Genomic DNA, 14,109 nt, shown 5'->3' with positions numbered 1-14,109 from the left:
TTAACAATTCGTAAACTATAGTTTTCATCTGTAAAACTATATTTAACGGTTGTTAACTATAGTTTACGAATGCTAATCTAAGTTTATCTGTCTGTAATAAAACGTTAACAATAGATTTTGTTGATAAACATAGATTCACGTCTGTAAACTATAATTTACAATCGTGAACTATAGTTAAGAGTTGTTAATCATAGTTTTACAAATCATGAAACTATATTTATCAGATCGTTATTAAACTATAGTTAAGAGTTGTTAACCATAGTTTACAAATCGTGAAACTGTATTTATCAGATAATCTGTTTTGCAATCGCAAATGATTGTTTTCAGTGTCAAGTATAGTTTACAGTTCTGAAACATAGATTATCGCGTTAACTATGGTTTACAGATGTAAAATATAGATTAACATTGTTAACTATAGTTTAAAGTCCATAAACTATAGTTTACAACCAATAAACCCTAGTTTATCGACTGTGAAACTATGTTTAGCTCATTTTTGTGAATATGGTGTGCCATACATATGTCCTTAAAAGTTATGACTGAATTCTTGACATACTTCCATTGGTTATTCAGTATCATTCGGCGACCTTGTCGGAGTCCTTTTATGCATATTGGAAATCAAAGTGAAACTGTCATTCAGACCAAATAAAAGGCACAATTCTTCATCAGAAATCATTACCATTATAACTAACACAATCCCAGTCTTAATACATTAAGCCACGAAGACAAAATCTTTTATTAAACGATATTTGACTTTAAGTATTCCTTGTGTAAAAATGATAGGAACCCGGCTAGGATAATGACAAACTGTGACAGTCTTTTTTTTTAAAAATTAAATCAAATACCGAGTAAATAAAAATGGCACTGATATTAAAACAAAACAGGGAGTGGATTCAGAATACTTTTTACCAAAAACTGACATGGAAATAAAAATATCATTTGCATGACTGGTGTCCTGATCATGAATATGATTTGAAACCTGGCTTAATGGAAAGGGTGATGGGGGGTTACCCAGCTGTCAGGTATCTGATAGAAAAACATATGTACTTCTTCATATTTCATAAAATTACTTTTTTATTAATTTTGAGTTAATCCCCAATTATAAAGGTGTATATAATGACACCAAAAAAAAAATTTCTCCATCTTTAAAGGTGTAAATAATAACAGCACAAAAGTTTATATATTTTTTTTAATGTTGAGATAATTATGTGACTGTTTCCATCAGATTAGACATAAAGTCCTCATCAGAAGAGTCGAGATCGTTCTCCTGGTCCATCTCACGATCACTGATCTCCTCCCCCTCCTCTGTGTGGGGGGTCCGCTTACGTTTACACTCCGACAACGCCAGTAAATAGTCTATACTGTACTTGTTGTGGTCACAGCTAAAATAAACAAAACAATTAGTCAATTACCGGGTAATCATTTATGGTTAAAGTTGTGTTTACACCTTAATTCATGAAGCGGGTTTTACTCTCTAAAAAAATCTTATTTTTTACATTTTTTTTCAAATAATTTTTCAATTGAAATCATGTACAGTAAAGTTGACAATCTAAAAATTGTCAATGTAAGACAATTTCTCAATTTAAAACCATATGAGCAATTCTAAATATTTAAAACATATTTTTTTTTTAATTCAAGGTTAATGAAGACCATCCATGTAGACTTGTGTTGTGTATCTCTTTAAGTTTAACACTCATATTTTTAATCTATCAGCCAACAATGTGTCATACAACTATTTAAATACTAGCACCCACAGGTGATTTTAAAAGTAACTGTTTTATCTTAAAGAACAATTTAAATATCTATACAGATAATCATTTATACATAATACATGCAGTGATTTACTAACCAAAAACCAAACAATATTAAACAACGTAAGAGAAGATTAAATTCAATAGCTGACAGTGATCTGGATTAGGGGAGATAATTCATATAATCTTAGTGAAAGGTATGACATATGACTGCCAACTGATACAGTCAATTAATGTCAAACAATTATGCCCATATTGAAATCAAATGAATGCAATAAATAATGCAAGAACTATGTCTGTGGCTAGCAACATTTTTGCTTGACCAAGTATCATCAGATGTACTCCATAAATGGACCAAATAAAGAATTAAACTTTTCTGGAATTAGCACTTTTTTTCTGAAAGATGCAAATATATATATTTTTTTAAATAATAGTAAACTTTTGGACTCTTCAGCTTTCCTGATCATGATAAAAAGATCATTAAAATGTGAAGAAGGGGTGATTGAGGGTGTGTGTGTGTGTGTGTGTGGGGGGGGGGGGGGGGGGTTTGAATGGCCAGGATTGGGAAGACTGGATCTGAGATGGATGATGATCATTATACATGTATATAATGACAATGTAATGTGTAGTATGGTGGGTTTAATGATTCTTAAAAATTATCTTTGATTATAAGCAAACCTTTGTTGCTTTTTTGAGACCTTTTTATACTCACATTTTACCAATGTCCTCATACTTTCTGGTAATGTTTTTCTGAAGCGTCCGTAAACAGCTGATAATTTTCTGTGACCTCTGTTTTAATTTGAGGCCATGTGTCATAAGAATTCTGTTCACCCACAGAAGATAAAACTCAATATGAGCTGTGGTCTCCAGTTGTGAGGCTAAGAACACTAACAGTTTGTCCACATATATATCAGGCAAATTCTCCACTATCACTTCAACTTAAATGAGATTATATATATATACAGTGTATACATTCAAATTGTCATTGGGATTTAGAAGGAATCACTTGTCCTTCTAAAACATTACACCTTTCATAGGTTCAGTAGTTTGAAAAATACACCAACTCATTAAAGTTCCAGAAATTAATGAAAACATATTTTGTTTAAAATCTTACTAGAATATGGTGGTAATAATTACGTCTACTTACTGCTAGAAACAGGAATATGCTCAAGAACTTCTTGTTTTAGTTTTGCTTCATTTAGTTTAAAGCTGAGAATAAGAGCAGTAGAGTATTCTCCCTTTGACAGAGCCTTCTTTGTGCTGCTAGGTGTCACTTCAATATCAAGGTCAAAAGGGTCAAACACCAAGCTGCTGTCCAGAGAATAAATCATCAAGCCCTCTGTGGTGGCTGCTGCCCATGCTCTCCCTGTAAAGGAAACAATGTGGCAAATGATTTAATGAGTAACATAACTGTATTACTTGCAGGACCGCAATTTCTTCCAGCAAGGACAAGTGCACTACTTTTCTTGCAACTTTTGATAAAGCAAGCATTATGGATTTGGGCATAGACTTCAAAATAAGAAAAAACTGAATTGTAAAAATATTTTTTTCTGTAAAAAATGGATTGAGAGAAAACAAATGTTACCTGTTGGGGAGAACTGTATGCTGACGACCCTGACCTCTGGTTTCCAGTGACGACTGCTATAGTCACCCTTCTTTACCCCGGGGAGACTGATATTCTGTCCGTTCTTGTCTCCCTCTCCCTGGTCAACTAGTGCTAGACTGCCCCAATCTGACATTTTCTTCTTATCCAAATATTCCTTGATAATTTACAAGCATTTCTGAATGTAATTTCTTAAAAATAAGAAAAATCTGTTCATCTAAGATGAAAAAAAAATCTTTATAATGAATTTCATGTAATTAAAATTTAATAAGAGAAATTAGCTTAAAATCATACTAAAACTGATCAACATTCTCTTACCTCCATGCCGTCAAATGACATGTTACAGGAGATGTCAAACTTCTTCAGCAGGAGTTGATCAGGAATGGAGTAGATACACACACTCTTAGACTGGCCTGCCGCCAGCAGACATTTCCCATCTGCACTGTAGCAGATTGTCATAAAGGCCCTGCAGAAAAGGTTATTTGTTTAGAGAACTAAGAAAAGAAAATTTGAAACATTTGATAGTACAGTGTACGTGTGTTTATATAATTCATTTATTCCTAAGCATAATACAAGGTTTCTTTAGATGACACATACTACACTTAAAACTGTTTGATGAAATTAAAGACTTACAGCATCCTTTTTTAACCCTGTTCTTTTTATCAACTACACCATACATACTGGTAATCCATATTCCGATCAAACTTACTTTCCTGCCGATGCCTTTTTGGCTGTTATTTTGTCCCCCTCTTTCCTGGAATATCCAAGGTCATGGCGACCTTCAATGGAGTGGGTCTGAATAATGTTAGCAGGGTCCCAGAAAGTCGGCTGAGCATCCAGGGTGGACACGGCCAGCTCATTACCATCAGGCCGGAACCTCACAGCCAGGACTGAAAGTCAACAGTACAGATTTGATACAGCCATTTTCTAATTACTGAATGATAAAATCTAATAGAAATCATCTACATGTGTCTTATACTGACCATCTGAGGAGAGGACAATGGTTTCCCTGGCTCCTTTGTTTTCAAACACATCCCAGAGTTTGACGGTTTTATCCCAGGATCCACTGGCAAGAAGAGCTTTGTTGGAGCTAAAACTCAGAGAACTGACAGGGCCCTCATGTCCAGCAAGCACCTGTAAACAATCCAAGTTTACTGTATAGAAAATAAATTCTACATTCATGGGAGAAACATCTAAATTAGTCAGAAGTGGGGTAAATGAGACATTGCAAAATTTTTCTTCACTGCATTTTATTCATTTTCTTTATTGGAACACAACAATTGCCTTTACAAGTAGAAAAAGAACAAGGAATTGGGGAAATCTGGGAGTATTATAAAAGCAACAATAGCCTTCAAACTTTGACCCATCAAGGTACACTCAAATACCAAAAATCAGTTCAAAATCTGCATTAATTTAGAAAAGTCCTGAAAACAAGGGAAATAACCCCTAAAATGGTTCCCCCCACTGATTTGCAAAATAGCATAAGTAAGGCCAAAAAAAATTAATCAATAGTTTCTCAGGCACCGCCGCATCAGTTCAAAAACATTGATCAATTTTATTGACATATGAAAAAGGGAAATAACCCAATTTTCTATTTTTCCAAGTTGAAAAAGAAAATAGAGTTATTGCCCTTTTCAGAAATGCTAAGATAGACGTTTTTATTAGAAAAACAATCTCTTTCTTCTAAATCTGCAGTATTTTATAAGTTAACTTTTAAATAAATATTTGGAATAACATTATTTAAAGTTGAATACATATTATAACTATTTTCAGAGAACAAAACTTAAGAATTAGTAGATATCATCATTTCATTGAACAAATGACTTTAAAAAAAGGTGTACACTACATCCTGCTTCAAAAAAAAAAAAAAAAAAAAAAAAAAAGCCTGCCTGCCGCATTGAATTCAGATTTTTTTGGCCTGAGAAACAATTTATTAATTTTTTTTGGCCTAAATATTCACATTTACAGTAGCATTGGAAACATCAAATTTTAAACTGACAAACAAGAAACATCAGACAAACCTCTAAGAGCCTCCCAGTTTGCATGGACCAGACAAAGATCTCAAAAGTGTCCAGAGCCCCAGCACACACAATGTCACCACTATTATCTACCGTGATACAGGAAAACTGGGCAGGTCGAGGAGAAGTGAAGGTACGAAAGTTACGATACCTATATATAATAAAAACAAAAATGTGAAGTCAATTTATGTATTAGTCTTAAACATTCTTCAAAAAATTCCTGTCATAAAATTTGATATTTTTAAATGCAAGAGTTCAATTTTCACAACAGTCATTTGTAAATCATACTCAAAATTCACTTTTAAAATTAAACATGATACTTGTGGTACACATTTCAAATGAAATGTATCTGATCTAAATATACATTCCATTTTGGTTTCTGACCTATTTAAATCAAATGCTCTAACAGTGCCATCTAGTGAGGAGGAGAGGACAACCTGCCCACTCTGAGTAAAGGCTACACCAGTTACTCCCCCTAGATGTTCATTGAAGGTCACAAAACAGAAGCCACTACTTGTGTTCCAAAGCTTCACCTATAAAAGGAAATAATTTAATAATCAATTTGAAGAAAAGAGCTAAATCTTCAGAAAACATTAAATTGATATTATAAATACATATTTTCAAGCAACATCTGAAATATCATTACTCAGAGTTTGTCAACCTCAATGGGAGATACTGTGTACAGGGAAATTTTTGCACCTGTTTTACTCTTGCCCTACCCTCAATTTAAAATGGGGCAAATTCAAAAAATTCCACATTTGAAAATTTAACCATGGAGGAAGCTGCGCGAAGGTGAAATGTGGCCGAAAACACGAATGCATGTTAGACTTTCTAATCTTCATTAATCAATGATTGGTTTTACAATTTTTTAACTTACTCATTGCAACACAAAACAATGGAATAACTAACACTTTTTAAAGTTAAAAAAAATAATTAAATTGAAAAGGATTTATCCTGTATCTTACTTCACAAATGAAACAACATTTTGCCCAGAACTGTAGTAACCTTCTGAAGGAATTTAAAGAAAAATTGTTGATAAAGTAAGTCAGTAACCATGGCAATATTTTTCAGAAATTGATAATTATAAGAATTGTAGCCTGTTGTATGAAATGTTTTGTTTCAATATGAAGCTTCTGTATAGTCTGTAAATTCTTGTTTTTATTTTTAGTTTGTCTATAACCTCTAACTTTATTTTTACAGCACTACATAGAATAGATTTTACTAACTGTCTTTTCACCACTTTATTTCTTTTATTTTTAATTTTTATGTCTTTTATGAAACCACCTTCTCGGGTGCTCCTTATACATAGGAGGGAACTCCATAACTGAACTGAACTGAACTGAACTATGACTAAAACTGATGAATGGGTAGTATTTTTTAAGTCAACACACAAAGGAACATTTGGACCAGTGTCCCTTTTTTTCTTTTTTCTAGATATTGCATTTTTCTCCAAGTTTTGTTTTCTTCTCCACATGCCCAGTGCTAAAAATAGCGCTACGCAACGTTTCATACATGTGTAACAATGGGAAGTAACTCTAAAACTAAGACGGTGATTAAAACTAAGACGGCGATTGAGACATAGGCCCTATGCACATTTTATCAAAAAGATAATAATGTTAAAGCTTAAAAAACAGAGCATGAGAAATTGATTAAATACAGAGGAAAATGAAATTTTTACAGAGTATTTTTTCTGACACAGAAACTTGAATTGCATGCATGACGATAATCAAGCTCGTAATTGTCATCTTTTATAAACCCGTTATATATCTAATCAAGTAGTGAACATGTTGAAGTCTCTTAAAATTATTTACTTGTGTACAGGATAATAAACTCTCAAAATATTGATGATCTGATCAGCTGATTGACTCTCCATTGAATGTCACACTTCACAGCATAGTCGCTGATTAACGACGTGTTTGTTTAGCACAGTCCGCTTTCCTTCGAGGCATGCAAGGTGCATGGCAGCCATAGTATAAACACATTAACTACTCAAGTCATTTAAAAAGTAGGTGTCAGGACTGAAATGCAATAAAATTTAATCATGGCGGCTGCCGATTTTAACCATGGCGCAGCTCGTTTAACCATGGCATACATAAATTTAACCATGGCGGGCCGCCATGGTAAAACCCCTTGTGGAGAACCCTGAACAAAACTATGACTGGGCAAAATTAAAATGGGGTAAAATTGTTTGCAAGTGTGAAAGGGCAAAATAACATGGGGCGAAAATAACCCTGTATACAGTACTCTATTTGCATTTCCTATTAGTAGGTAGGTGTCAGAAAGAAAGGATAGTAAATTATAATGTTTACTTCACCTTCCCATCATCGCCGCCTGTTGCGATGTACTGTCCGTCTGGTGAGTAGGACAGACAGCTGACATTGTTGAAATGCCCCTGTTGTTTCAGCACATACGTCTCACTCTGCCACTCCCAGACCAGGAGCTGACCCAAACCAGAACAAGCCAGTCCAATCCAGTCACCACTCTTGTTAAAGGCTACTGAGGATATTGTCTGCTCCGATATACTAAAAAATATACAAAAGAAACTGAATAGTAGTCAGACTGACAGCTGATGAGTAGTCAGATGTAACTGACAGTTAATGTAAGCAAGAGAAAAGGGTGGCAACTTTTTTTTCCACCGAGTCATAATTTCGCAGCTTCATATTTTTTGTTCAATCCATGGGTAGAAAATAACAGAGATTTATTTGATTGCCACTATATGCCTCAAATGTACTTAAAATATGCTGGGACAAATTTCCATGGAAAATTTGTTACCAGGAGAGTGGCATTCATTAGTAGAAAAAAGTACTTCTACAGTATATCTTAAAACCATAACTGAAAACTTTTGCTTTTGATTCCCACTCATTAATTAAATAAATACCTCAGTGAATGAATGAGGTTGAAGTCTGGAAGTTCATGAAGGTAGAATGATCCATCTTTGAATCCAGACACCAGGATGTGGATGTCTTTGTGGTAAGCCACACTGGTTAGCTTAGAAACTTTAGCACCTTCTCCTAAACATTCTCTGTATGAATGTCTGTAATTAAAAAAATAATACCAAAGGTTAAGTTTACATGGAATGTAACAATTAATGGTTAACTTTACAGGGATACTTCTTTGGGAGAAGAATACATGTACAGTAAAACTTGGTTATAACCAAGTCACTAGGACCTATGAAATTACTTCGCTATACCCGTAATTTGTTTTATCCATATAAGGAATTCGTTATTTAGCTTATTTAGAATTTATATAGCTGGGAATCAAAGATAACTTTGTTATATCCGAGAATTCGCAATATCCGTGTTCATACTAAACGAGTTTTACTGTAGTATAATCTGTGATCCAGCTCTTACTTGGCTATCCTACTATATTTGATTTGGTTGTCATTGCTTCCTGACTTTTTAGTCACATCCTCCTCTTCTGAAAATAAATGAAAACAGGTGTTGGGGAATTAAATAGATATGTTTAAAAGAAATAAATAAACACACATGTATAGAAGGAAATAAATACATCCATGTATAATAGAAGAAAATAAATAAATTTGAAGGGAGGGAAAAAAACACACACGTATAAAGGAAATCAAGACTCCACATATCAGTTCATCAAATCTACCGATTAAGCATATCATAAAACTACAGGAATATATGTCTCAATAATAAACTAAGTGAACCAATTCTTTTTTTTTCTTATCTAGTTGTACATGTGTATTCCTTTACAAGACTTCAGAGCCCTTTAGGATTTTTTTCTTGGACCATGGAAATGAACCTGAATTTTACAGTACAAGACAGTCTATAACTTCACAATATGCTGTCTCATTCCTAGTGAAAGAATCTTTCAAAAATCTTTAAATTTGAATCCTACAAAAATTATTCCGCCGGTAACATTGTGGTCTATGAATAGATCCAATTTAAAATTACGCTGCATGACAATGCCCTGTATGTGAATTTGAGATTTATACATGCAGCTTTTGTTATACAGAGGGAAAAATAAAATTTGCCCATAAATTCAAGTTATAACTACATAACAATGCTTTCATATATATTTGCAATGTATATTTGACATTTTATAGCCTTCAAAATACTTTAAGAAGTATTTGAAGAGCTAATATAGGTCCTAAAATGCTTGATCACTTTCAAGCAACAAACATTACATTCAAATACATGTACGAGGGTTGATCCAAAAGTAATGTCACAGTGTCCATATCTTTCATGTTTGGCGTCATATTATCAAATACAATATACCAAAAGATGCACAAATATAAATCTAATTAACATTGAAATTTTAATTTAATAATGTTTATTTGAATTTATTTTATGGATGTTTAAATCATACAGCATAGGGGGTGTCGCCACGTCACAACGGAACGTCACGTTTTAAAGTGCATTTGTCTTAGAATGTAAAAGACAAACACATTAAAAAGATTCTAAAAAAGCACCTAATCTCTTAATTTTTTTTTAAGGCACAATTCTTGTCATTTTCTAGTCTTTAATTGAAAATTAAATGACAACACTGGTATTTGTGATCATAAACATTGTTGTTTTACTCTGTTGAATTGAACAAAGGGATTGTCGAAATGGGGAAAACGGCTCGACAAGTTGTTATGCATTTTTGCTTTAAAATATGAGAATCATCACTAGCAACATTTTCGTTAATCAATCAGACTTACAGAATAAAGAATGTAAATAAGAGACATCTTAATAGATGGTTTCAACAATTTTGGGTGGGTGATTGGTCACTGAATGATTAGCAGATGACAAGAAGTCGGAAAGACAGGGGAGAAGATAGGACAGAAACGTTCAATTGTGTCTGATGTTGTCAAAAAAGACAGACGTATAGAGTGACAGGTGAATTTTTAAGTTTGTCTTACGCTACTGTTCAAAAAATTTTGACAGAGGGCTAAATTATGAAAAGGGTGAGCGTATAATGGTACCAAGAATTCATAAAGTGGAACTGGAGAAAGTGTTTGCGAATCCCAAATATTTTTTAATGAAACGAAGGGGAAATGCTTAAAAGTATGACGGTGTGCATTCGTCATATGACGTTATATTTCGGTGTGGCGACTACCATAAGCACGCATTGTTTAAAATCCGATATTCTGAAAAGTATACATCATATTCTTTTGAATTTTTCAGGTCTAATTTGAAATAAATAAAACTTCCATCATGTACAATTTTGTTTCTTAAAGTTCATTTATAGCAATTTTATCAAACTTGTGACATTACTTTTGGATCAACCCTCAATCATGTACTTCAAATCATTTCACCAGTAATCTTAGATCATATAACTTTTTATCTAAAATGACTCCATTTGGATGTCTTTTACTCTTTTAAATGTCAACCTTTCTTGTCTGGTTCCTCCTCCTCCTCATGTGATACCAGTTTAGCACCGGTCTCGATCTCTGGTTTAGTGTACGGCTCCAGTCCAGCTGGTTCTGTGTCACATTTCCAAACGCTCAGATGACCTGTTCTACTCACAATGTATACCTTTAAAGTTAAAGAAAATGTAAAAATTCCCAAAATTACCCAAAAGTAATGATCAATGACTCCGCTACTACTTTGATCAAATTTTGATTATAATTAAATCTTGAATTTATGTATGGAAACCTATCATAGAAATCACAGACTCAGAAATTTATGGATGTTTTCATTACACGTTGAATAGCTAGACAGATTTAACATTAATTGCTATAAAAATATTCAATTGAAAAGCATCCTAGAAAAATTATGTGATAGTTCGTCCTTAGATGATTATCGAAGATGACCATAATAATATCTCGTCTATTTCTATGTTTTGTTGTGAATGCGAAGATAGCTGACAAGTCCTATCTTTGCATGAAATGCCCTACGACAAACTGGACAAGAAGGTCCTAATGGAGTGTTAACAGACACTTCTCTCTCTCTTTACGCTTTGTACGTTTTTTTATCAACCAGGTTCATGATCTTTTCCTGGTACTGGTTTGCCCCCATCTTCACTGTGATCAAGTGCTAGGTTTTCCCATTCGGTAGGTTCTATTATATACCTTACCTTTTGAAACAATTTCTATTTCTATTGAAACTATTTCAAAGATTCAAAGTGCTGAAAAATGATTGGGTAAAGGTGATTTTGACGCGTCAGTTCGAGTACATCAAACACATCATTTTTATTATTGGCCCAACTCAATCAGAATCAACTGAATGAATATTGCTTAAAGTAAACAAAAGGATACATCTAAAGAGTCCTTTTCAAAGAAAGCTCCCACAATAGCATCAGCATGTCCACCAATGGTGTAGACAATTAAGTTGTTATAGCGTTCTGTACCATATATCCTGGTGTTCATGTCCTTGCTCCCCACACAAAATGCTCTGTAAAAGGTCAAACACAAGACTGTACTTGGCTGATAGGAAATGAAGTTATAGTAACTAGGAATTCTGATTTATATTTGACCGATTCTAGAAAAAATGTTGTCTATTATGGACTTTATGCATTGCTCAAAGCCTTATTTGACATAAATAATGAATTAGCAAGTACCAGGTATATGTGACAAGAAGAAATACATGTACATATGTAAGTTCAAAAGGTCAAAAAAAGTTTTTACTAAGGTAGGGAGCAGAGTTTATACTTAGAGTCTGTGGTCCAATCAATACACAGTGTCTCATCATAGGCCCCATAAAATGTTCTGTACAAAACAAAGGGGTTAAATTCCTTGGTTTTTCCTGGAGCATGAAAAACCTGCACCATATTGTCACGGGTGGCAGCGAACTTCCTGGAATTAAGAATACAAAAGCCATTAATGGATGTTATATTCATACACACTTACACACTTCTTTTTCTTGTGGCATTGAGAACTTTCTGGGGATAAATCTCAATTGATTTGTGAAATACAACATAGAATATCCTGCAGCAGTTAATAAGAACTGTTTGTCCTTACTTGCCATCTGGACTGAACTGTATACAGTGAACTGGTCGATGAAACTTGTAAGTGTGAATGACTGTCCTGCTCAACAAACTACATAATAAGGCATCTCCCTCTGAAAAAAAAAATTTCAATATGTTAAGTTGTATATCATGTATACCGACCTTACTACTCATGTTTGTTTATATGCATAAGGGTTCTACGAGAACTTTTTTCCCTACTTAAATTTTTTATCGGACAAGTGACCAAGACATTTACTTGTCCAAATTTCAACTTTACTTTTTTGAAAAATTTTCAATAAAAATCTAATACTGTCAACTTGAAAACTAGAATAGAGTCCAATACTCATCATGCACATGATATGTGCTTGATTGATTATTGCTGTTATTGATAAATACAACAAACACATAAAACAAATTTTTCTAGGCTTTCTCTCCTAACAACAACTTAACTGTTCACAAGTGAACCTGTCAACATCAACCAGAACCCAAACTGTGTACTACTCAGTTTGTGTACATGTCAGGTTGAGTACAAGTTTACTGTAAATCAATGCACTCTCAACATTTTCTTTTTACTGGTAAGTTGGAGTTATAAGGGCTATACACTAGGATACATTTGTCTTACCTTCATTCACCAAAATGAGGGTCACTCCATCTGGTGACAACCCCACACAAGTTATGTTGGTGTTACTTTCTATTGGCAGGGTCTCTGACTGGTTGCTGAAAACAGAGGGATCTTCATGAAAACAAGACATACAGATGATTTTATTTAAAGTAATTACCACATAAGCTGATAAAAACACACTCAAATGTAGTCCAAAATATCTTGATTTTTCTAGGCTTTTTTCCCAGATATTTTGATTGCCAGAAGGAAAACATCAGAACCGGCGCCATTACTAAAACTAGAATTTTCACCGCCTCCAACTGAATCTAATTTTCGAATACTTGCAAAATGATTTAAATGCCAAACTTACAATTTATTAATTAGTGTAATGTCTCTAGTACTCACCAATTTCAATGAAAAAAATATCACTCCATATTTAGATACAGATTTTGCAAGATTTTAAAATGCATGATTGAAATGAAAACAAGAAAACTCAATTGTCTAATAAATATTTTCTCTGGATATATTTTAAAAAAAACACATAAAACGGACGTTGGTGAGTACTAAAGGGATTGCACTGTTGATAAGTTGTTAATTCAGCATTGAGTTCAGTTTAAAAGCATCGAAAATCAACCCGAGAATGTTGCCTCCAGGAGATGGCAAAATTTCCAGTTTCCAGGCACTGGTTCTGACATTTTCCTGGCACGTAAAATATCATAGCCTAATCGTGAAAATATCCTGGAAAACGTCAGAATTTTTTAACTATAAAAATATAACTCAAATTTTACCCACTTTTTCAAGTCAAATACAGAAACTCTGTTTCCAACAGGGCTGATGACACTGTTTCCATCCGGACTAAATAGAATGTTTCCCTTCCTGTATACTGACCCAAGCAAGTTGGAAAACTGTAAAATAATGGCATTATAATACTAATTTTTTTATCATTATTATTATTTCCAGGGCCAAAAATATTCAGAAGAGAACCTTAAATAAAAATTCATGTTATAATAATTTATAAATATTGATATTATGCCGGATTGGCAACATACAGTAGTATGTAGCACTATCCCATTCTTACTTTGTAAGAAAATTTCATCCTTGGTTAGATTTTTCCCAAGACTGTTTCATTCTGGTGAGTAGAAAAATGTATACACAAACACACGTGTTTCGCCATTGACAAAAGTTACTTCCCTTAAATTTATGTTACAAAATGTTAAACTCTTTTTCATTGGTTCTTCTGGAAAGCCT

The 14,109-nt window shown here is 33.5% G+C and overlaps 1 protein-coding gene across 1 annotated transcript; it reads right to left on the bottom strand.

Annotated features, from left to right (window-relative positions):
- Positions 1 to 1,168: 1,168 nt before the first annotated feature.
- LOC134247240 (periodic tryptophan protein 2 homolog) lies at positions 1,169 to 14,041 on the bottom strand. Its single transcript, XM_062729602.1, has 19 exons — positions 13,940 to 14,041; positions 13,654 to 13,766; positions 12,883 to 12,977; positions 12,274 to 12,373; positions 11,965 to 12,108; positions 11,572 to 11,707; positions 10,705 to 10,849; positions 8,720 to 8,786; positions 8,248 to 8,403; positions 7,684 to 7,891; positions 5,754 to 5,902; positions 5,373 to 5,520; positions 4,335 to 4,485; positions 4,061 to 4,241; positions 3,670 to 3,817; positions 3,334 to 3,508; positions 2,896 to 3,114; positions 2,461 to 2,686; positions 1,169 to 1,379 (listed from the first exon to the last, which is right to left on the bottom strand). Exons 1-19 carry the CDS (start codon positions 13,955 to 13,957, stop codon positions 1,202 to 1,204), a joined length of 2,757 nt encoding a protein of 918 aa, XP_062585586.1. The 5' UTR covers positions 13,958 to 14,041; the 3' UTR covers positions 1,169 to 1,201.
- Between the last annotated feature and the right edge of the window lie 68 nt (positions 14,042 to 14,109).

The sequence above is a fragment of the Saccostrea cucullata genome, unplaced genomic scaffold (assembly GCF_032062105.1).
Source record: "Saccostrea cucullata isolate Sc308-1 unplaced genomic scaffold, CSIRO_AGI_Scuc_v1 ctg38, whole genome shotgun sequence".
NCBI lineage: Eukaryota > Metazoa > Mollusca > Bivalvia > Ostreida > Ostreidae > Saccostrea > Saccostrea cuccullata.
This window is presented reverse-complemented; position numbering and strand designations above follow the sequence as displayed.